Genomic DNA, 24,067 nt, shown 5'->3' with positions numbered 1-24,067 from the left:
CCTTATAAGAGAGTTAAGAGCATATTCATTAGAAATGAAATACAAAATACAGTGATGCAGCAGGATGAGGGGCAGCAGGTGAACAAAACCCCCATCATTCCCTACCCTCACCCCAATCCAAGGAAATCACCTATATAATACAAATCAGAGACATCAAGTGGGGTAGAGGAGGGGTTTTACAAAGTGATTTTCTTGCTATACAGAAAATATATTATTTGCTGGAAGTCAATGCTGAGCTGCTGTTAGGGGCCCAGGGCCATTAGTGCTCAAGAACATGCCTAAAGGTACACTGGCCCCTACTGCTTTCCCATGAGTTTGTTGAACATGCTGTACATCTCTGGCTTTTTCTATGCAAGCTGTTCTGCTGTGTTTTTCTGTAGCCAATCAGATGAACGCATCTGCTGCTGCAGGAGGCCCATAAGGTCACTGAGATTGGAACTACCAGCACAGGAAGATTCCTGGTGGCGGGATACGAAAATGACTTCATCTGTGCTATGGGCTTTGCCATCCTGATCTGACTGACAAGGCTGCTCCTTTTCCTCAGACAATATCTCCTGCTCTCGTTCTTCCAAAACCTTGCGGATCCGCTGCATACCTGCAATGGTAAAAGGAAGGGAAACATTAGTGGGTAAGTCTAAGATACAAGGGTCTCCAAATTTCTATCAGATCCAGAAAAATTTGGAGAATTGAAGGGAGAAAAAATGGAAAGACAAGAGGATAATAATTATAGGGTAGTTTAGGACTAAGGAGAGGAGGAAATGGTGCTGCAGATTCTCTAGCGGAAGGAAAAACAAAAGAAAGCATCACTCACCCAGCTGTAGCCGGTGGGTCTTGTCAGCAAAGATGATGCGGAACCATCCAGGTTCACTGCACTCAAAGGCTTTGCCACACGACAGGAGGACCTTGTTATCAAGAAAACGCCTCCAGAGCAGCATCTCCTCCTCAAATGTTCCTGTCCTAAGGTACTAGGAGAGTCACCAGAAGGGCCAGAGGTTAGTCACCTATAGGCTAATTCACAGAGACCCTCATCATCTGTGATTCCCATGAGGTCTGCAGAGGCCAGGGAAACACCTTTTACCTCTGAAATACAGCAGTTGTGATAAAAAGGAAGAAATGGAAAGGAGAGTGGCTTGAGAGCAGTAAGATTCCTGCAAGGAGGGAAATGTACAGGCAGAAAAAAAGGAAAAGCATGCACAGAAATACCAGGCCACCCGTCCCTCTGCTCATCAGACAACAGATGGGGCTTTAACAAAAAGCTTATCACAATATTGAACTTTCCCCTGGACAAAGCTGCACCATGAGGCTGCCCTCAACCCAGGAGAAGCCTCCTTTCCTAACAGACCAACCTTTCGGAAATCAATCCAGACAAAGAAGCCTGCATTACGGTTGAGGAAAGGAACCCCAAGTGTCTTCAGCTCATCTGTCACATACGTATGGGCAGCTTTCAGGCGGGCATGGTTGGCTCTCAGGTATACCTGGTTGATCCATTCTAGCCAGGAGATTAAAAAAAAATTAATCACAAAGTGACTAAGGATAACAACCACAAATTGACTAAGGTTTCTGAAACAAAAGGGCCTTTTTACATTTCAACCTTTTACAACTCCTTTTCTGTTTGCTCAAAAAGCAGAAATGGAGACAAGAATTCTGTAGCAGTTTCATGCATGTACGTATCTTCTTTACCACTCTGCTGCGCTCATGGCTGGAGCACTAGCACCCCAAGACCAGGACAAAGCTACAAAGTCCCCTCCCGTTTCCCTCTTCATAGAAGGTTGAGTTCCCTGCTCTGTACAACATCTGCTGCTTTTACACATATAGCTATCACACTTCTTCAGAGCTGCTCTTCCATATCTGCTGATGAAGAACTCTGCTGAGAGTTCCTCTGTTGTTGAACTGCCAGCCACAGCTTACAGAGGCAGCTTCAGGATAATGGACGGCTGCTGAGCACACAAATAAGACAGCATTGGGAAAGTAAAGGGACTGAATCTCCTGAAGTACTGAGATAACAGGACGGCATGAGGATCCTACATTAGCTACCAACTCACCTCTGTCCCTAAGTAGCTGTGCAACTTTGTGCTGGACTGGTCCACAGACCCCATGGAAATAACACAAAGAAGCCACTGCATTAGCAACATCTTGGTTCTCTGTATACAAAGTACCAAAACGAATCCCAGAGACAGCAAAATCCTGCAGAAGACACATAGAAACTACTGTACTGAACAGGAAGTTCAAGTAGGAATGGGTTCCTACCAACACTATTTTCTTCCTTATAACCCAAGGAGCCTGAGGACAGCAGTAAGAAAGCCAAAGCACAGCAGCAACTGGCACTCACCTTACTTATTCCCCACATCACGTGAGTCCTCTGTGGATCAGGCAATCTGTATGTAGAAGGATGCAGATGGGCAATTAGTGTCATGGGTGCTGAAGTTTTGGATCACCAGTGCAGCATTGCAAAAATAGAGAGGCAGCATTACACAGCGGCAGTGGAGCACAGATCATCAATCAAGCAGGGAAAATCCAAATCCAACCTGTCCTTAGAAGCAAGGAACTCCCAGGAACTAATTTTAGACACCATTTTTAAGTATTTCAGATGTAAGTACTTCAAATACTCACGTTAAGCACTGTATTTTTTGCGCAGATTTCCTGCACATACAGAGTTTGCAAATGTAATACTAAAAATTGATACATTTTCTAAGATTTTGAAGTAATTTTCTTTCTTTCAAACAATAATACCTTGAAGAAGGATATTCATAGTCACAGAATATCCCGAGTTGGAAGGGACACACAAGAATCATCATTAATACCTAATAAAACCCATTCTCAAACCTCTAATAACACTGTGATCAGTCACTACTGTACGAAAACAGAATGTAAACAGCAACAGAAAGTCTTTACAGTCATCAACAGAAATAAGAGAAAGACGTAGCAATACTGGGGTAGGAGAGAAAAAGCCTCACTTTCAAGGAATGAAACATCCATTTCCAATTTTTTGGGGACTGTCACAAGTGAATACGAAAGCACACACACACACAAAAAAAAAACAACAAACCAAAACGTACCATAACAGAAAATTAACCCACCTTTTTCTTGCTAGAATTTTCCCTGCACTTGAAAAAAACGCATTTGCCATTCGGAAATTATGAAAATAAAAAACACAAAAAGAAGCCCACGATATATAAGGCAGATTCAGAATTTGCTAGCTCACGACTTAACTTCCAGTCACAAGTTCTCAGCAAGGCATCATGTTGAATTGTCACTGGAAGATGGCCAGGGAAGTAGGAGCTGGTTTTACCTGTCCATGCCCAGGACACTGTGAAACGTGGCTGATTCATCAAAAACTGACAGCATGTAGATCTCATCTACTATCACATGCAATTCGTGTCTGCAAAAGGACAAAATGGAAGTTAGAAAAGAATTCTCTGGCTGAGAAGCAAAGAGAAATTCAGAACCCTGCAAAGGCTACCTTTATACATCAAATTCTGCAACACAGAGTATTTTTTCACAACTCAGAAGGTCTATTATATTGAACTATGTACACTGAACTGATTGGAGATATATCCAGATAATTGTCACCCACTGCAACTGTATAATGGGATAAAATTTCAGTCATTTCCAATGTACTTGTGAAAATTAACTCCTATATGTACGACCCCTCTAAACTACATTGTGTTGTTGTCCATTCAGAATTGGCCAAATTGCAGAGAGCATCCAGTGGTGAAGATGGGCAGCCATATTCAACTATTTCTTATTCTCTGCACATACAGAGAAAACGTGAGGAAAGAAAGTCAGTTTCCTACCAAATAGCACCGCAGCATTTGCTAGGACTGTCAGTAAAACTGCTAGTATTCCTTGATGCAAGTCGCCTTGTCCCTCCAGCCCACTGGATGGTCTGCACTCCCTTCTCCCCACCAGCCCACTCTCCTCTCTATGTGAGGAGAACAGGTGTTTTTTTTTCTTGCCTGACTGAGAAGATATTCACAGATAGATTAAGGTACAGCAAGTAGACCACCAGGCTCTGAAAGCCATCTCTGCCTCTGGTTATCTCAGCCTTCCAAACTGGCATACCTTTTAGCAAATTCCAGGTAATCCCATAGCTCTGACAAGGAGTAGACGTCCCCAAGGGGATTCTGGGGATTCAGAAGAATTAAGGCCCTTACAGTTACACCCTGCAGAACACAAACAACACGACAGGAAGAGAGCATTCACCATGGGATAAACTTTCAGTCTCTCCAAGGCGCAGTGAGCATATCGCAAGACTCCCCTTCAGCCTCTACTATGACATTTCACCTCAAAAGTGACATTTGTATGAAAAAGTTGAAGCCACAAATGACATTTTTATAATGATGGCACTCGCAAAATGAACTGAGGAAAATATTATAGAATGAATCTGTGAGTTTGAAAATGGTGAGTCTGCAATCATATGAGAATGTGCCTTCTCATATTCTCAGCATAAAAGAGAATTCTCTCTGATCTGTATCAGCATTGTTAAGTAGCAGATTACTGAAGATTGCCCATTAATAAGGCAAGAAAAATAGCAATTTGAGGTACATGGATGTGAATTGCTCATAGATAGAGCACAAGTGGCTGGAGTCAGAGCTGCTAATGATCTAAAGATGAAGCTAAACATACACGGAGTTTAGGATAATCTCAAAACTTACAGACTAAATATTCAGATAGGTAGCACACATCTGAATTTACCTTCTAGATTTGCCCCTCACTACCTCCTGCAATTCGTGCTGTTCTTAGCGGATAAATCTGCACTGCTGAGTAGAAAAGCCCATTTTGGGTAACCCAGCTGGCACTCCTGAAGAAAAAACCCTGCAAAGACCCTACATTTTAGTGCATGCCCAGGTATGCATGATACAGTGGGATTCCTCCAGGAAGTGCTGCTGAATATTCTTCCACAAGAGCAGGCAGGATTTGCAAGCAGCCTGACTTCAGGTCTATAAGGACCATGAGAAAGCCAGGTGCTAGGTTTTGAAAATGTTTTGCTCTTCAGGTCACATCTGAGACCAGCCATCTCAAACATACTGTAGCCTTGACCAGTAAGGTGAAGCTCATCTATGCTCACCTCTGCCTGGGCATCCTGCAAGGCCTTTTCCAGTTTTTCCACAGTAAGCTGGAAAGGCCGAGTGCTTGTTCCAGTAATCTGAAACACACCACAAAGATAAAATTAAAAAGGCCAAGTTATTTCAACAATCTGACTTGAGTCATTTCACACAAAACAAAATAAAAGCCCAACAATAATGACTGGCATCCATCCCTTTATCCTTTTATACTACAGAGAGAATAAATACACAAAATCAAAGACATTTTCACCATAGACTGGTCACATTCAGAGAATTCTCTGGGAATCCTTAATGACTAAAGCAATGTTAGACAGCCATGCGTTCTTACACCTCTGGGACAGACCATCTCCTATAGGACAATACATATGTCTGACACCAAAATGGTCATTTTTCCCCACCAGGAGTCATTATTAGATATTTATAGGGACAAGACACAAGAAAAGGACAAGACTGGAAACTAGATGTACGGCCTTCAACAAGTTTCTTGAAAACAATGTGTCCAGTTCCCCAACCATAAATGAAACCACAGGCTGCTGCCTGGCCTTGTTTTGAGTCCCCAGAGCTTGGCACTTTCCTGTGCCAATTGTTTTTTAACTGCGGAGGTCGCTATTCCCGTTCCTCAACTCTTACCTTGCTGTCCAAATAGGCATACACCAGCTTGACGTTGCCATACAGGAAGACGCTCTGGGTGATGCCACCATAAAAAGGAGTAGCAATCAGAACAGCTTCTGGAACCAAGACAACAAAACTTGTTAGCAACAGATTGCTGTCCTTCCTTCTCCTCTAACGGACTTCAGTTGAGCATGAAAAGCTTTCTTACAGTTATGCATTTTGCAAATATTTTAATGTTACTGTTCTTTTCTCCAATTTCTTTCTATATCAATTCTACAGTCTTCTGCAAAAACTGGGACACTGTATACCCACCCTCAGTATTCCAAGTAAGCATAAGCGTAGTCTACATTTCAGTAGATCAGTGCTAATTCCACACTACTTCACCTCCACAAAACAGTATTTAAACTAAGTAACACATTAATTTCCGAGCAACAATAACAAAAAAAAAAGCATTAAAGATATTTTCCAGCAAACCACTTACCCCCTGGATCACACAGGACTGTAGCTAATGCAGAAAACAAAGAGCCACAACCGTTCAGAACAATCACCTAGAGAAGAAAGGGAGAGGCTAGTGATAAGTATGTCCATAGAAACACCACCGCAAAATTTCTCACAAAACCAACTAAATATATTTTCTCCCTAATCCTCTAGCATGGATGTTCCCAGAACTTTCCTGCTGACATCTCACTTCTATCAGAAACAACATTAATCCTGGACTCTGTTTCATGATACTTTGTCCCATTGCCTTTTTATTATGTGTTATTTTCTCTTTGTGATAATAGCAGCTCCTACCTCCTGCCAAATCTGTGCAATAGCATAAACAGAAGCATAGAGAAGCAAGTTTGTCTCCTGTTTCTAGAAGACTGATGCACAGAGGCCCCAGGAGTTTCAATCCAAGCGTCAGGTAGAATCTGCTGCCTTGGAGAGGCAATGATCAGCAAACTGATCAGTGATGACTTCAGTTCATGTGAGACAACAGTTTCTGCTGAGTTACTGCAGCCAGAAGAGCAGCAATAGTACTGGATCCTGCTGCCTTTAGCACCCAGCAAAAGCAGGACTCATGCATGCACAAAGCCCAGCCCGCACCCCTCCCAAATCAGAAAGTCCTGCAAAGACTCAGGTGTTGACACCTTCCTTATAACACCATCACAAGTTCTGAAAATATCTGTTCTTGCCAGGTGAAACTACCATTGGCTCAATGACAGATTTTGCCCTGAGATGCAACAGCAGAATAGTATGAAAGTAAAGTCATCAGAAACAATGGGCACTCTTTGTCAAGGCTGAGGGACATGAACGCAAAAGGTCCCAGAGCTGAACGGGGAGATAAAAACACAAAGCCTCACTGGGAGCAATGGAATGAGGAGCTGGCACATAGAAGCAAAGAATAAGGCAAATACGCAGTAGAACTGAAATGTTTTGGCTGATGTGTGCATCAAAAGCAACTAACATGGCTATGATCCAATCTCATTTACATGATAAAAGGCTTCATTCTACAAAATCATTTGTTTAAAAAATAAAATGAAATTGTTTGATAACAAATGGCAATACATTAGAATATACACCAACGGAAAGTGGGTTACCCACATTTTCTGCCTTAAGAGGTGCAGGAGCCTTGCAGTAATAGGTCAAAAATCGAGCCACTTCCTCCCGTAAACTGAGAAAGACACAAAAGCAAATATTGATTCAGCTTATTCTCCAAGAGGCTGGGCTTCCCCAGGTCCACATCTCAGGAAAATAAAGCCAGGGCACATTAAAGTCTGATGCAGACAGCCCATGTCACAGATGTGACTGCTACACATGGCAAAGGCATCACAGACAATGGCTATGGCTGCACAGACATTTCTGAAGAGCACTAAAGAGAACTGAAGGATTAAAGTCCTCGATGTTAACAGGGCTTCAAGGAACTTTCCTGAGTTAGCTCATCTGTTAATGTATAGAAAATTAGCATCTTCTCTTACATAAAATGATTTTAAACTGGATTTTCAAAGGATTTTAAGTTGGATGACCAATTACTGTTTTGAAAATAAAAATATGATTCTATGACCTGGAAGAAGTTTTAACTACTATGTAAGAGAAGCAGTTCATACTCATCCATTCTGTTTTCAGGCAGGTACTCAAACAGAGAAGCATTACAGAAATGAGAGGACTTACAACATGTGTCCCTTCCAGTCAGGATACTGAAGCAGCAGCGGCTCCATGAGGTTCATATCGGTCTGTGTCAGCTGTGAGCAACAGGAAGACACATTAAAAGCACAGTCACCAATTTCGGAAACAGAGAGAGACAGAACCCAGGGGCAGGCACATTTCTGTATGGACATGCACACACAACACTTCAAAGCCTTAAAACTGGACTGAGAAAGCCACTGGCCATCAGAATTAAGGCAGCTCGGAGGGGCCAAGAACAGCAAGCTGACCAGTGATAACTTCAGCTTATAGGAAGTGGGGGCTTCTGCCAAATTATTGTAGCCAGAACTTCACTGCGCAGAGATCTACAGAAAGGATGCCAAATAGTTCATTTTGTTCTTAAAGTCAGAATCACCCAAACTGTGTGAAAGCTCCACAGCCCCTTTTTATATTTATGTTTAGATAAAGTATGCACATCGCTTTTATCTAAACATTTTCAGGATTGTAATTTTCAGGGTTTCACATAATCCAGTTCTATGAAGTTGCAAGAGAAAACGCAGTCATGATCAGGGAATAGAGAAGAGGACATTTTATGTGAACAAAAAGGGAACAGACAAATGTTATGTACAATGTACCTTGCAAATATTTGATAACTACCAAGGCTGTGAGTTAATACTAAAAGGACATGACAAGTAAGTGACAGTGCAAAAGGGGAGGGATATTTAACATGCAGTGCAAAAGTCTACCACGTAATAACAAATCCACAGCATTCTGTATCAGTGTTTAATAACTTGTGCTAAGCTCTAGTGTTCAAAGACACTGTCCTCATCCCATCCCACGCAGAACTGCAACCTGACATATGAGATTAAAGTTCTTTCATTCACCTGCAGATGTTCTTGATACCTGTGTAGCACAGAACTACTTCTCCTTAGACCTCCCTCCTAAACTTATCTAGATAATGCAACACAAAACTATCAGCAGACTTGGCCAAAAATGTCCGTGCAGTAATGAAGAGGAGAACCCTTAAGGATAATTGCCTAAGGACTAAGAAACCAGATGGGCCAGATGGGATCAAAATGAAGATTATCTGAGATCTCATACCACAGACTGCTAGCCAATTTAAGGGCCAAAAGTTGAAGGCAGAAATCAAATACATTACTTTACTCTGTGGAAACTGAGTACTTACTGTCCCCAAGAGCAACAAATTATTTCTTCTTACAATCTCAGCTGATGCTGCACTCAGTGAACCCTTTCTGTAACTCTGGGCTGTGATGAAGAAACTGGAAGCAGTAACTTCTTGCCAGCATGCTACAGCTCATTTCCACAACAAGGCTAATGAAGACAAGACTTGCTACTGTCTCCCTCTGCACTACTTGCTGCAGACACTGTGTTAGTTTAGGGAAAGGATGGTGAAGGAAGGAAGACACAATCTACGCAGCCCATAGGGCACCTTCTGAGAGCACAGCCACCAGGCAGCAGCTCTGCCTTACCTGTTCCTTTAGCTGGAAGGCCGAGCGGTGGGGTAGCATCCCCAAGTCAGTGGTGTGGGGGGAAGGAATAAAAGGAACATTTTGAGGGTGGGAATTGGTGGAATGGGAGTAACAGTGAGTTTCAAACTGCAGAGACCAACTGTCAGACACTCGGCTACCTTCCCCCCCTCAGGCAGCTGCAGCAAGGAAAAGGGCAGCCTTCCCATCCAGGGGGCTGAATCTGAGTAATAATCTTAATGAAAAATCAAGAAACACCCCGGGAAGGCACAGCTCTGTTGTTGTCTTTTGCCTTTTTCCTTAATGAGTTATGCCATTTGTTTCATGGAACTGAACAAAGCGTCCAAGTAGCAGCTCCCCAGTACAATTTCAAGAGATATCATGAGATATCACATTTGCTGCTGCCATTCTCTCAAACCTTAGCTGAGTTGCGAACTGGGTGCTCAAATTGTGTACCTTCACAATGGACAGAATCAACGTCCTCTGTCCCAAGCTGTGAAGATTCTTGAAATTCAGCAGAGTCTGAAGTAGTTATCTCCGTATTAAATAAAATACTGTCAGTAGGAGAAAATGAAATGCACCCTATCTTCATTTAAGTACTGTCTTAAATATCTCAATGAGCCAAGTACACCCCTCCAGGGAAACGCAATGAAAGGGAACAGAAAACTCCCTGTTTCTGTTCTCCTGGGAAAACAACATCAATAAGTGTACAAATAGCTGGATTCAGAAGTGGCTTTCAATAGTAAGAAATTCATGAGGAAAAATTTTATCAGAGAAACCTCAATAGCAGCAATAACCCTAGGAAAGACACCGAGGAGGAACCACATACTATATTTGGTATTCCTCTTAGGAACAGGACTTACCCGTTTGGACATCAGGTCAAAGCAGAGCTTATTCTCACTGGTGCCAAAATTAATTATACCCTAGAAAAAGAAATAGCGTGTCATTTATGGACACACACACACACAAAATCAACGTGTATGTACACCATCTTAGCTATCATTCCACTCAATTGCCCCCAGAAAGCCTACCAAGGAAAAGTCACAGCACAGTTCATGAAATAGAATATAATTAGAGAGGTATATATGCAGGTGTGTGCTCACAGACTTATCTCAGACACTCCAGCTCTCAGGCAATAAGCTTTCTACAAATGGGTAAGTACTAACAGTTCATTCTTCTTTACAGAATGTTTAACTTATTCTTGAATTCACTCATCAGTGTGCATCTACCTGCAAATACATGTGAAACAGTTCTGAGAAAACTGAGGTTTATGCTTCTGCAGTGGTTTAAAGAAATGTTTTTGAAACATTTCTTCACCTAAATTTAGTTGTTTATCAGTCCTGTTCCACTCCACTCACTCTTTCAAATGTCACATAGCACACAGACATGAAGAGTGGTTAAAACATTAAGTTTTCCCCTCTGGAGAGGCAATTCTGCGATTGCAGGGCCAGGGTCTGGCTCTGCTTATTTAATATGGCATTGGGTGCTGAAGAACTCCAGTAAACCAGCACATGCTCAACACTGGAAGAAGCTGGATAAACAAACTAAAAATGTACATAAAATGAAGATTAAACAATCGGACATGAATGGTTCTACTAAAAGTCGAGTCCAAATTTAGGTGTTTATCTACTTTTCACATCGTTAGTAGAAGTTAGTAGAAGAGCTAACAGCTTGTGCCTTATAACACATCTCTTATCAAATAATTACTGTGCTTTTGGATCTTAATCTAGTTTGCACCTCCTCCCCCCCACACACCATGACTGCAGTTAGGGGTCAGAATAAAACATCTTGACATTTTCAAGTTGTTCAGGATGGAATGCTGGATCTGTTTAAAAGTAATCCCCAGATAAATCACGATTTCCATTCACTCTATTCGTTACTCATTCAGTACCGAACGTTAACATTCAGCCTCTGTGCCGCCAGGGGGTGTGCGAGGAGCTGCGTACCGAGCAGCGGAGCTGCAACGGGCAGAAAAAGTGCCGAGCGGTAGTTAAGAGACACACTCACGTTGGGGTTCGTGTCTTCATCATACTTGTCAGCGTGGTACGCTTTGTACCCCTCGTCGTCAGAGCCCCGGAAGATGTTGGCGACGTTACCGCGAGCGGAGAGATACGGGCTGCGCCGGAACCCCTCCGGAGGGCAAAAGCCGCTCATGTCACCCCGGCTCACGGCCAGCCCTCCGGCCCTCGGCCCCCGCTGGTCTCCTCCTCCCACCCGGCCCGTCAGTTCCGACAGCATTTGGCTGAAGTCCAGGCCTCGAGGCACGGCAGGGGAAGGGGATGCGCCGCCGTGGCTCCGCTTCAGGATGCTGAGCATCTGGGCGAAAACGTTGAACATGCGGAACTCGTGCTCCCTCTCCAGCTCAAAGCGCCGCTGCTCCAGCTGCATCCGCCGCTCTTCCACATCCAGGTCCCGCTGGAACCGCCGCTCCTCCATCTGCAAGAAACGCTCCTCCATGGCCCGCTGTGACGTCAGAGTCTTCAGCAGGAGGTCGTCGAGTGGGTCCTTCACGCGCTGGCCTTTCCGCTTCTTCCGCAGGCGGTGCAAGGCGGAGAAGCTGGGCCGAGGAACTGTGTTCTGCATCCGGGATGAGTTGGCCATGCTGGGCTCACTGAAACCTGTGGTTGTGTGAAAGCGGGAAAAAATGAAACACGAGGCAAGTTAAATGGTGTGGATGTGCTTTGCTGCTTCCCACTACCTGACCTAGAACACACTACAGCAGCATCTTTAGGAAAACAGTGAAATCAGTCAAGTACATCTTGGAGTTTGTGACTTTGTTTGCCGTCTCTGACTTCACATGGCAGGCTCACCACTGTGCTGCAAGCCACTGATCTGGCTCTCACTTGCTTTCTCAATTAACCCCAGTGATCACTATTGGGGTTAATTCAAGGATCCTGCCCTTGGCTACCCACGCACTCGCCATGGTGAGGAAGACATAGCTCAGAATGACTTGGGTTGGAAGGGACGTTAAACAAAGTTTGGTTAAGATCACCGTAGCTGCTCTTCCTGATCTCAGAAATGAGCCTCATACTGACTATCACTTCTCTTCTTCCCAAGAAGGCTGTACTCTTCCATCAACCTATCCTAGACCGGTTGGAAATCACCACAATCTCTAGTCTATCTTTCTGTGCACCCAAATAACGGCCAAATGTACTACCAGCACAGAGCTCTCATCTCCTCTAAACAGAACAGCTGTTTCTACCAGTGATTTCCAAAAGTGTCTTCTTTCCAAGTGCTAATTAGCAGATTAGGAAGCCAAGCAATGATTATTCCCAAGTATTCTCTGTTGCTGACTATCCTAAAAGATGAGATGCGGAAAACATTCAAGTAGAACATAAGAGAAGTTTCACCTGCAGGTTTACAAGTTGCAATGGAAGAGGAGGGTCTCCTGATACAATTCAGCATGAGGACTGCAGACAGCCCATGTCGCATTCAGTCAATACCAAAAAGCTTATAATTTTTCTTTTTTTTTTTTTCTTTTTTTTGAATAACACATGTACTGTCTGCATTACACAGAGAGATCTAGCACAAATGCCTATCCCAGCTCAGAGTAGATGCTCCAGTCCTCTGGAGTTCATATGCAGTATTTAGCCTAGAGCAGTAATTTTAGATTTTATTTACCTGCGCCAAGACACATGTCAGGAACTGCCAAAAGACAATTAATGTTGTTATCAGCATTCTACTTTAAAGCTTTTTGGGGCACGAAAAACAAGGATCAGTGAAAAAAAACCACATCTCTCTGTGCACCAGAACAAAACCCTCTCTTTCTGGGAAACAAGGCAGCAACCCTATGCTGGAATGCAGAAGTCTATCCCTACCTGAAGGTGAAACACTGGTTTCAATGGGGATCTCCACCCTGGAGATGGGAGAGTCATTCTGGGCCCTTTCCAGGAAGGCTCTCTCCATCTCGTGCTCTTCAGGGCAACCCTGCTGGTAAGAAATGGCTGCTGGGGGCTCTGGGCTCAGGCAGTGCTCGTCAGAATTCACCTCCTCGCATTTGATCTCCATCAGTTCGGGGTGCTGGGAGTGCCCAAAGGGCAGGACAGGGGCAGCGAACTGGTGGTGGTAGCCATCCACCATGCCGCCTGGCAGCACCTGGCTGGCCATCACACCGCCGCCCATGGGCCCGTAGGCCAGCGCTGGTCGGTTGTTGAGCACTCGGTCCATCACGTCGTAGAACTTCCAGGTGCGGCCGCCCCGCGGGGCCTTACTGTTGTCCTTGATGCGCCGGTACTCCAGCTTCATCTTCTTGATCTTCTCGCGGCACTGGTCCCCGGTGCGGTGGATGCCCTTCTCACGGAGCACCTCGGCGATGCGGTTGAAGACGTGCTGGTTGCGCAGGCAGCTCTCCAGCTCCAGCTGCACCGACTCGTCCGCCCACAGCTGGAGCAGCTCCACCACCTCGGGGTCCGACCAGTTGCTGCCGCGCTCGTACTTCTTCCCTCGAAAATCCATCCCTCCCGGGGCCGCGGGCTCGCCCTTCCCCCCGGCTCTCGGCGCCCCGGGCCGAGAGGGGCCGTGCCGGGCCGTGCCGGGGGTCGCTGCCCGACTCCTCGGGGCTGCCCGTTGGCCGGAAGAGCCTCTCGCACCCTTTCTCTCACGGTTCCTGCCCGTCCTGGCCCTTCGGTGGCCACGTACGGCCGCCGCCACCGCGCTTGGCACGGCTCGGCTCGGCTCGGCACGGCTCGGCACGGCTCGGCCCATCCGCTACAGCCGGGCGGAGCGAGCTAGTGGGGAGCCGGGCCGGCATGTTCACATCCGGGGTGACAGCACATGCGTGCAGCCTTATTCCGGGATAACTTTAGTCCGTGCCAGTCTCTCGCCGTGTTCCCGAGCCGCGCCGGGCTGAGCGCAGCGGCACGGAGCCTTTTCCACGACCCCCGCCTTCCTCCCTCGGCTTGGCTCGGCTCGGCTCGGCACGGCTCGGCTCGGCACGGCTCGGCACGGCTCGGCACGGCTCGGCACGGCACGGCTCGGCTCGGCACGGCTCGGCTCGGCACGGCACGGCTCGGCTCGGCACGGCTCGGCTCGGCACGGCTCGGCTCGGCACGGCTCGGCTCGGCTCGGCACGGCTCGGCACGGCTCGGCTCGGCCCATCCGCTACAGCCGGGCGGAGCGAGCTAGTGGGGAGCCGGGCCAGCATGTTCACATCCGGGGTGACAGCACATGCGTGCAGCCTTATTCCGGGATAACTTTAGTCCGTGCCAGTCTCTCGCTGTGTTCCCGAGCCGCGCCGGGCTGAGCGCAGCGGCACGGAGCCTTTTCCACGACCCCCGCCTTCCTCCCTCGGCTTGGCTCGGCTCGGCTCGGCTCGGCCCGGCCCTACCCGGCCGGTAGGGGCTGCGCTGGGTCGGGCCGTGCCAAGCCGTGCCGTGCCAGATCCGCCCCGCCCCGGGGAGGTGCCCGCTCTCCCAATCCCGCCCGCCGCCCCGCCCCTGTGGCCCCGCCCGGCCGTGCCAGGCACGGCTCGGCTCGGCTCGGCCCGGCCCCTATGGGGTTGTACGGAGCGGCCCGTTTTGCTTCAAAAAGGAACCCGGCGGACATCGCGGGGAGCTCCCAGAAGGAGCCGCGCCGTCCGCGTTGGGGCACGATGGAGCGCGGAGTACAGAACGGCGCAGAGAACCCGCGCGGCACCTGGCCGTGCTGCTGGGGCACCGGGTGCTGCGGCCGGGCCCTGCAGGGGGTGCTGCAGCCCCGCAGCGCCAACCCCACCCGGCCCGGCGGGATCGCAGCGCCCCGGCGGTGCCCGCGGCCGCCGTCAGTGCGGGGCTGTCCGGGGCTCCGCGCACTGCCGCTGTGTTAGTGGGCAGAGCTTCTGACCGAAACCCTGAAATCACAGAGAATCCCTGAAATAAAGCACATCGACCAAAACGAATGCTGGACCCGCGTCCCCCAAGGCAACCCTTCCTATTTTTTCACTAATTCTTCCATCTCTGCCACGCAAACCTTTACAGCTGCCTTCTTCTAAGCTCCTTATTACGTCGGAAGCCAAAGCAGGTGTACCGTTTGCCTGGTGCTACCAGGTGCCTATTTTAATAAGCAGACTCAGCATACGGCCGTGAGAGACGCCGAGCTATGGAAGAGGCTCTGTTCCCGACACACGCCTCGAGGCTGCCCACAGAGGGCAGTAGGAGAGCCTCCAGAAACCTTTGTAAAGCAGAGCTGGGCAAGGAAGGGAAGGGATTGAGAATCGTGGTTATTAAGCACCTTGTTATCCCGAGACAGACTTCGGGGGGGGGGGGGGTGCTGGGGAGAAGGAGTTAATTTTGTAACCAATTAAACAGCACGTTGGGTTTTCCGTAAGTCCGGGGCAGGAGCGCAGGACGTGCCCAAGTGCTGGGTGTTTCCCACCCTCACACTCAGTGCCCTGTCTGCACAAAGAACAGGGGAACAGTGTTTTTCCCATTTTCTGTGGGAATGACCACGGTAAGAGGCAGGCCTGCATACTCACACAATCCCATTAGTGCATCCCACTAATGGGGTTACCTAGAGCAGGAAGCAGTGGTGCTGTGGGGGACTGTGTCGAGGGCCTTATTGGAGTCCAGATAAGAGACATCAGTGGCTCTTCCCTTCTTCAAAGACATCTAGGTATCTCTTTCAAAGCTACCTGGATTCTTGTCGGTCCAGCTGTCATAGCAACATTTCTGTGGGTTGTGACTGACTACGGGGGAAAGCCATGATGAAGAGAGTGGAAGAAGGTAATGGCTCTTACTGGTACATGAGCACTCTAAGCTACTTCCCTCTTGACAAGCTGTTTATATTAGCCCCTCGTGCATTTTTATTTGTTTGGTTTCTTTGCTTTTTGGCCACTGCTTCTTCTCAGGCTGGATCTGGTCAGTACTGCGAGTTCTTTGCAAGGAGACATGCAAATGTTTTCTCCCTGCCCACTGCCAGAGAATGATGCGACCAGGTCAGGGCCCACAGACACAGCCAGAAGCTCCTCAGCTGCGTGCAGGCCTTGAAGCCAATAGCTGGGGATCTCAGAAATCCCAGCTTGATACGATAATTTGATTGCTCTAATCACAGAAAATTGTGTTTTCTGACGTGGTTATCCTTTATTTGTAAAGAGACACTAACACACTAGGAAATCGCTTTGGGAACAGTGACAGCCTGCAAGGATATACGTGTTTCTTTGCTCTGCAAAGTCACGACATGCTCACACTAAAACTGCATCACTGAGGCAAACTCAAGGGATAAAATTTCATAGGCAACCATGCAACAAACCCAGGTCTCAGCCTTTCTCCCTCTCTCTGGCTGCACTGTCACTCCACTTGCTGCAAGATTTTGCCCCTCCAACTTGCAAGTAATGCATACTAAGGATCTGTCACCATTTGCCTTAAAAGAGAAAAACGAAAGGCGAGGAAAGGAGCCAACTGGCCCTTATCTAGTGTTAAATATAGACACAGTGATCTTCCTTTTTGGTCTGGTAGGGAAAGCAGTTAGATATAACCATGGGTGAGAATCCTCCTGTATTTTCATTTATAACAACAAGCAGTTTACATAGCTCATGTAGTTATTTCAGGCAGAAGCTGAAACTGGGATCACGTTTCCTGTAGCACGACCTGAGCAGGACCTGTTCATCCATAGTCTTTCCTAACCGGGGGTCAGAAATGCCAGCAGCAAATATTTTTGCAGAGGAAATTAAGTGTTTATGTACAGTGGGAAACTGAATTCATAACAAAACCTTTCCCACACAGCTGTAACGCTGCCAAGGGTGTCCTTGCTTTGCTCACGGCTCAGTGCAGCTCAGCCCCATTCTGCTGCACCCTCGCTGCACTGATGGTGGATCGTTGTCCTCATCCTGACATTCTTTTCTGCTCTGCCAGGCCTGAGAAGAACACACTACTCATATTTATGGGTAGCTTTGTGCCAGAGGCTGAGGCCACAAAACTCGTATCACTGTTTACTCACTGAACAGAGAGCTGTGGCTGTAACATGCACGTACCCATCAAGCTCAGCTGCACTCGGCTTCTTCCTGATCCAGGTGCAGTTCCCAAAAGGTAATATTCCCCTCACATGTTGTCAGTTCTGGCTACCTTTCTGTCTTTTTCCTTTTTGCTTTTATTTGTGGCCAGACAGTGAGAGCTGCAGGCCTTTCTGTTCTCCCTCCCTCATTCTCCACATCTTGTGCAACAGCTTCAGTGATGTTGCCCTTCTGCAAGAACTCTGCAATTGCTCTTTGGATTCTAGGAACATGGTCTGTCCTCCTGTAACTATCAGGGCATTCAGAAAGCAGTCTGAATTACAGTGAGACAACATGGTCCTGCTGACCCCATTACACCATCTGTACGACGTCTTGGTGCCTCATCCAACTAAATCATGTTTTTCCAAACTTGGTGTGCAAATTCCAATCTTCATAAGGCAAACTTTTCAAGGAGGTTTGGAGAAATCACTGCTGAGTGGTTGTGCAAAGGACAGAATGACAGGGAAGCTTCTGAACTGCCTGAAGTCAATTTCTAAGCAAGCATAAAGTTTTTGCCAGCTTATCATTTCAGTTCAATTAACCACACTGAATTGATTGCTTTCTGGAAAGTAGACATGACCAAGAGTTATAACAGCATCAGTATCTGATGCCAGTAAGTAGATGTTTGTCAGTCTGGATTCTTGTAGAATGCAGATTCTGCTAGAAGCCTATATTCCCTTCAGAGTAGTGTGTGAACAAAAAAAAAAACTGATTGTGGAAGGAAACACAGAACTGGACAGGATGGAAGACAGTTCTGTCAAGACGGCAAATCCTTCCACTTTTCCTTGTGGATGCAAAATCTGAACCTGACATTCTTCTAAAGACAGGAGCTTCCAGGCGCTTAAATTGCAGCAGATGAGAGGATCCTCTTGCCCTGATAGACATGCAACCTGTAGTTACTATTTGGAAAGCAAAATAAGGCTGAAGTCATCAATAAATGCATGCAGGTACCTCTGCTATCTTTGTTTCCAAAAGAGCTGCAAAGCTTCTCTCATTACAGAACATCATCTCCTGCCTCTTCTCTTTGTTTGGCATGGACCTGCAGTGGTGCAGCCCAGACCACTGCAAAGCCAGATTATCAGCAGCTTGAGACTGGAAGAGGAATCTTTTGGCCCAAAGGACCGTCTGGTTTTTGCAGCTATGCTGTCTACACTCTCTGATGTGCTCTCTTGTTACTTCCCTACCTACAGCAGCATTACTGTGACACAGTTCCTGGAAGATACAGGCATTTTGTATCTTCAGTTAAAAACTCCCCAGTCTCCTTAAGCAGTGTACTCCCTGCTCAGTATACTCACTATGAGAAAGGTTTCCTAATGTCCAGCTTGTATGTCCTCCACCACAGCACAAGGTGTAAGGGAAATTTCTTGTCCTATCTACCACCAAGTGAAAAAAGTCTTCATTCTTTTGCAGCAAGTGAAGAGGTTAGCATGCAGTTTTCTCAGCAAACTCCTCGACCTAAAAAAAAAAAAAAAAAAAAGTAGAGATAATCCTCTGTAGACTTCTGATTATTTTTGTTTTTCTTCTCTAAGCTCTCTCATAAACCAATCTACAGCTTTAGGGAAACGTGGTTGCTACAGTCAAGCATAATACTACTGACAGAGCTGCATCAGTACTAAACAGAGAGAAGAGGCTTTTTCAGGGACTGCACTCATGTCCATCTGTCCAAGGATAACACTGATCTCTGAACAGAAAAGTACATTCATATTGTGACCTGTTAAGACCATTAAAATCTAAAACCTTCCTACCTGCTCTCTCTAACTTGTATTTCTTCAGTGGATTATGTACTTCTGTGCTGTGCCTGTCCGTATCAATTCCTTTCCTGTTTGGTCCCCCAGCTTCTGAAGACCCCTTTGACTTCTGATTCTGTTCCCCATGCGTTCCCCATTCCTCCTGGCATGATACTGTCATCAGGCTCAATGAACATCATCTCTGTTGCACTTACAAAGCCACTAACAATAAGACTGACCAACCTGGGAGGGTCCCCTGCAGCTATCTGATGCAAAACCCTAAGGACTTTCTTGCAATTAGGCTTCTCTTTGAGGCTGTGCATCCATATTCCACCAGTTTTACCCAGAGCGTGTATATATAGCTGGTTTGTGAATATCATGCAAATGAGTGTGAATAGCCTTACTGTAGTGGGAATAAAAGACATCTCCTTTTTCTTCCCTGGTTGCTTACTCTGTATGGAGGGGAAAAAGAAAAAAAAAGAAAAAAGGAAAAAGGGCAGTCTGTTCTGGTAGGATTTCTTCTTGACAGTCCTGTATGCCTGCAACTTATCACCTTGTTATCTTCAAGACTCTTACGCACAGATCGTTTGTTCTACTTTTTCCAGGAACTGGGATGACTTCTGTTAGGTTCCTTTTACCTCTTTCTCTCTCTTTTCTTCAAAGGCAGTATTATGTGCATCCTTTTCCTACATTTTGGAATCTCATTCATTTCCCATTATATCTCAGCAATAATTCCTAACACTTATGCTGATGTCTCAGCCAGTTAGTTCCCTAAACACTGGACTTCATCAGGTTCAGTGAATATGAAATATCTCAGCAAGTTCCAATCTGTCAGAGATTGTTCTTCCCAGTGCTGCTTCTGAGCCAACCCATTCCTCAAAGCAGAACACCACACATGTTGGATCTGACCTCGTTACCTTTTCCAGACACCACTGTTCCTTCACACTCGCACTGAAGAAGCAGCACGCACTGATCAGCAAGCAAAGACTTTGCATTACAGTGGTGCAAACCCAAGCAGGAGGTTCTCACAAAGTTCTGCTGATCCAACAGGCAGCTCCTGCACCCCAATACCCAGTGTGTTCTCCCCCACCAGCCAGATCATGGTGAGCTGATTAACAGTCATCTGACTGCACTGGTACAGTTCCAAAAAGAAGAAAATACTGACTCAAAAATCTAGCTAGTCATCCCAGTATTGACTTCTACTTGGAAATACCTCATGAGTACTTATGAATGTAACCCAACAACACAGCTGTGCAGCTGGTCCCCAGTGTACTACTATAAGAAAGAGAGGCATGGAACAATTCAATCACTTTCCAAAAAGGACATATACAAAGAAATGCTGATAGAAGATGCTGGTTGTTTTGGCCAAGTTCACTGCCCCAACTACAGCAGACTCAGTTATGAAGATCTGGGCTACCCCAGAAATGAGCCAGACCTGTTACCTAAACCTAACTTTATTAATATTTCTTAACAATTGGAGCTCTAAAGCAAGTCTCCTAGAAAAGGGGAGGTCAGGGTGAATGTTTGTAAACATTTGCTAATTTGTTGTCTAAAGCAAACCAAAACATTTCCCAAACCTTATAGCTGAAGCAAAACACAGCTGGAGTAACATTTTGCTCTTACCTGTGGACTTAGCCAGCAAAAATAGGCTTTCAGTAAGTCAATCAGTCAGATGTTCCCCTAGGATCCTAGGCACAGCTCCTGTTGTATCTCTGACAAAAAGGCTGAGGAAATGCTCTTTTTCATAGCTGTTTACTTTGTCAGGTGTGCTCATTAGACCTGGATTGCATCAAGGAGCTCCCAGAAAAGCATGTGGGAGAATCACACCCCCCTCGCAGGCTTTTCCCAACCAGAGGGCATGTCCTTGTGCCCTCAGCTAGAGTCATGTGCCTTGCCCTATTAAAGAGCAGTACGTGCATTAGTTATCAATCAATAGGCACAAGCTTCCTGGGGTGAAGGGAACGCTTGGAAATTACAGCTATTGCTAGAAATTTCTGAAAATGATTCTTCTCAGGCTGACGGGGGGTTTTATTGCATTAAGTAAGAGGACAGAGTTTGTGTTGCTGCTTTTGGCAAACCTTCCCTTTAAGAACTCTGTTTCAGTTCAAGCTGTACTGTCTTCAGACATTTTAACTGGATGATGTTTACTGAGCTGTTCTCAAGCAGTGATTCATTCTGAAGAACTTCAGAAAAGTTCTAAAAACATTTAAGAAAACATTTCTAGATTTTCAAGTGAAAGGCAGTTGAGCTGTTCTCTGGTCCAGACATCAACAGCAATCAGACATCAGTGTCCTGAGGAACTCCAGCACACACTCTGCTTGCCACCCCAACATTCAGATTTGCAGCGATCTGAGGGTTTCTGTAGAAATCTCTTCCTAGCCTGAGACTGCCCCAAGCAAATTACTGTTCCAGAGGTTGAAGCAATGCTTGAGACCCTGGCTTCCAGTGCAAGTTGAGGCTTCTTTGCAGGGGCTCTCAAGCCTGCTGAAAACCAGTCCTCACTGCTGACATGCTGACACTGTTTTTCCAGTGCAGTACATGGTGGCAAAAGAATCTGCTGTTTTTGTAAGTGATTTTTAAAAATAGTTTTTCTGTTAGTGAGTCAGGGTCATCATGCCCCAAATACACCCAGAGGAGGTGTGCAATGCTCAGAAGCAAATGGAAACTTTCCCCTGTCATTGCTGCTCATCTTGGTACGGGTAGGTGACTGCAAGAGACGAAAGAACATTTTCAGTCTCTATTTCAGTCTTCAGTGCATCTGGCAAAGCTTCTGAGAGGCTTTTGTGCCACTAGAGTTGCACAGTGGGCATGGAGCAGAGGTCAGCTCCACTCAAATCCCCTGTCTGGGCCACCAGGAGGTGGCCAAGATCACCACCAACTTCACTGGCCCAGAAGAGGGAAAAGAGAACACCAGTGTTAAGAGGTGAGCTGAGTGGCCTCAACATGGGGCAGGTGTCTATAGCTAAGCCTGTCCTCACAGGCCTTCATCCTTCCTAAATTAAGGACAGGTGAGGAGAGAAAACAGTCTGACTCACGCTCCTATCAAAGCCTTGCAAACAAAAGCCTTACATCACATTCCCACCTTCAAATCCTTTGGTCAGTCCTGTGCACATCAGGAGTGTATTCCCCACCTTTAAGAGACCTTGCTTTAACGTAACTCACATTTGAATTGCCCTTAAAAGATCCCTTGCTGGCTAGACTTAGTTCATTTCCCTTCACCCTGTCACCTGTGGTTTTGAGTGCATTGCAACAGGCTGAAAAGTATAGTTATCAATAGGGTAATTACACCTGCAGACCTTCCCTTTGAAATGCGTGTGTTATCACCATCTTGCTTTCCTCTGTTTTCCCATGTTTCAGTTTGGCTGGAACTGCTTTAGTTCAGAAGGGACCAAGATTACAGTAACTTTTATGAAAGAAATTAGTTACATTGCAAGCCAGCTATTTAGAAATGATGAATACCACACAGAAGAACCATTAAGACTGTTTCTGGGCCAGAGGTCGTGACTGAAACAGGCTGTTTGTCCCACAAGGAAACCTGTTTTTTTCCCACTGGAAGCAAAAACTATTTTGGCAAGCAGAGGCATCATACATGGAAAGGTATCCTGCCTGTGCCCACACTCCTTCAGTCTGATGGATGGGATTTTACTAACTCAGTCTCCATGAAATTCCTTAAAGTTCACTGTATTACAACATGTGAAAACAGAGAAATCAGAGTATAATTATGTTCAGAGAGACAACAGTGTTTTTCAAGCCAGCTCTCCTCACTAGCATACTTTGAGCCTCTTTGCAGACAGATGGACACATTTTTCAGGAAGCGTCGGAGTCTGTTTAAGCTACCAGCAATCTGCTTTGATTAGCTGTAGCCAGTTATAGACCACTCCAAACCCCATTTGCATCACCAACCTTTGAGGCAGGAGTCTTTGCTGAAGGAACGTCAGTAGTTGCTTGGTGCTCAGGAGGTAGTGTTGTCTCTTGCTTACATGTCTCCAGAGGGCACTGGGGTGGCAAACCTCCCGTCACGCTGGAGTCACCTCCTAGCCATGTTGGCTTTTGTTCCAAGCCACTGGGGAAGAGTGAGAGAGAGCAGCCTCCCTCCTCAAGTCAGGTCCAAGCCACGTGGCTGTCCCATGTGGAGAACACACCAGATGCTCCCCAAGTGATGCTGGGGAAAAAGCACAGGTGATCTGCTGAGTACACAGTCAAGGTCTAGCCTCTGGTCCAAAACCAATCGTAGTTATTTATGGAATAATTTCCAAGGAGGGAGGAGAGAACCAAGTTTTACTTATAGCTTTTTGTCGATTTTTATCACCTCCACTATTAAAATGAAAACTGTAGATATTAACACACACAAAAATATGTCATTCCCTGAGGTCTGGGTATCATCCAGTCTGATTCATAAAACCAGAAATTAAAACCAGCCTGTTTTCCACCGAAGACTTTATTATCAGTATTACTGAATTAGCAGATGTTTAGAAACAGTCATCTTGACCCACCCTTTTCCAGAAGACTTGCTTTAAATTTCCTTTTTTTTGGGGGGGGGTGGGAAATGATAATAAAGTTGGGTTTTTAACTCAGGATGTTAGTGATTTTAGGCTCACTCAACTTCTACCTTCATGCTGCAAATACCAGAACTAGGAAGGCACTATCATAAATGTAAATTAATACACATTGATATGTCTACGGAATGGGGGCATTAAGAAAAGTGGCAACAATCACAAGGATGATGGAAAAATCCAGTCTTTGGCAACCCAGAATAGGCCTGCTTCCTTTCCTGCTTGCGTTCAGTCAGGCTGTTGACTTCAATCTTGTTCTTTCCCTCTCTCTCATTCACTGGGAAGATATGTTTGTGTATCAACAGGCTTTAGAGACTAACCCAAAAAACTCTGGGAAATTTTTCAGAGTGGTCTGGGGTTAGAAATGAGTTGAGTAGGATGGTGGCACCTTACCTGGAATGAGCATAACTGAGACAATATGTTGATCACAAAAGTTGATGGTTTAAGTATAGGCCTTTCTTAGCCTGCTCCAAGACTGCGCAAACTAAGTTCATCTCATTCTGTTCTGAGAGATGCTCTGAGCTTTTTGGTGACG

At 46.0% G+C, this 24,067-nt stretch overlaps 1 protein-coding gene across 2 annotated transcripts; it reads right to left on the bottom strand.

Annotated features, from left to right (window-relative positions):
- On the bottom strand, positions 1-14,144 carry LOC122177788 (probable inactive 1-aminocyclopropane-1-carboxylate synthase-like protein 2). 2 transcript variants are annotated; one of them, XM_042867507.1, is made up of 16 exons: positions 13,108-14,143; positions 11,297-11,907; positions 10,153-10,212; positions 9,293-9,304; positions 7,830-7,900; positions 7,263-7,332; positions 6,160-6,226; positions 5,697-5,794; positions 5,069-5,146; positions 4,063-4,163; positions 3,290-3,379; positions 2,330-2,375; positions 2,043-2,184; positions 1,347-1,489; positions 812-965; positions 1-595 (listed from the first exon to the last, which is right to left on the bottom strand). In XM_042867507.1, exons 1-16 carry the CDS (start codon positions 13,991-13,993, stop codon positions 348-350), a joined length of 2,877 nt encoding a protein of 958 aa, XP_042723441.1. In that variant the 5' UTR covers positions 13,994-14,143; the 3' UTR covers positions 1-347. The 2 variants fall into 2 exon arrangements, with proteins under 2 accessions (XP_042723441.1, XP_042723451.1); XM_042867517.1 differs by lacking the exon at positions 9,293-9,304 and having other exon boundaries at positions 13,108-14,144.
- Between the last annotated feature and the right edge of the window lie 9,923 nt (positions 14,145-24,067).

The sequence above is a fragment of the Lagopus leucura genome, unplaced genomic scaffold (genome assembly GCF_019238085.1).
Source record: "Lagopus leucura isolate 7727_CA_CO unplaced genomic scaffold, USGS_WTPT01 Super-Scaffold_1, whole genome shotgun sequence".
NCBI classification, from domain to species: domain Eukaryota; kingdom Metazoa; phylum Chordata; class Aves; order Galliformes; family Phasianidae; genus Lagopus; species Lagopus leucura.
The sequence above is the reverse complement of the archived record's forward strand: the minus strand, read 5'-3'. Positions and strand labels throughout refer to the sequence as shown.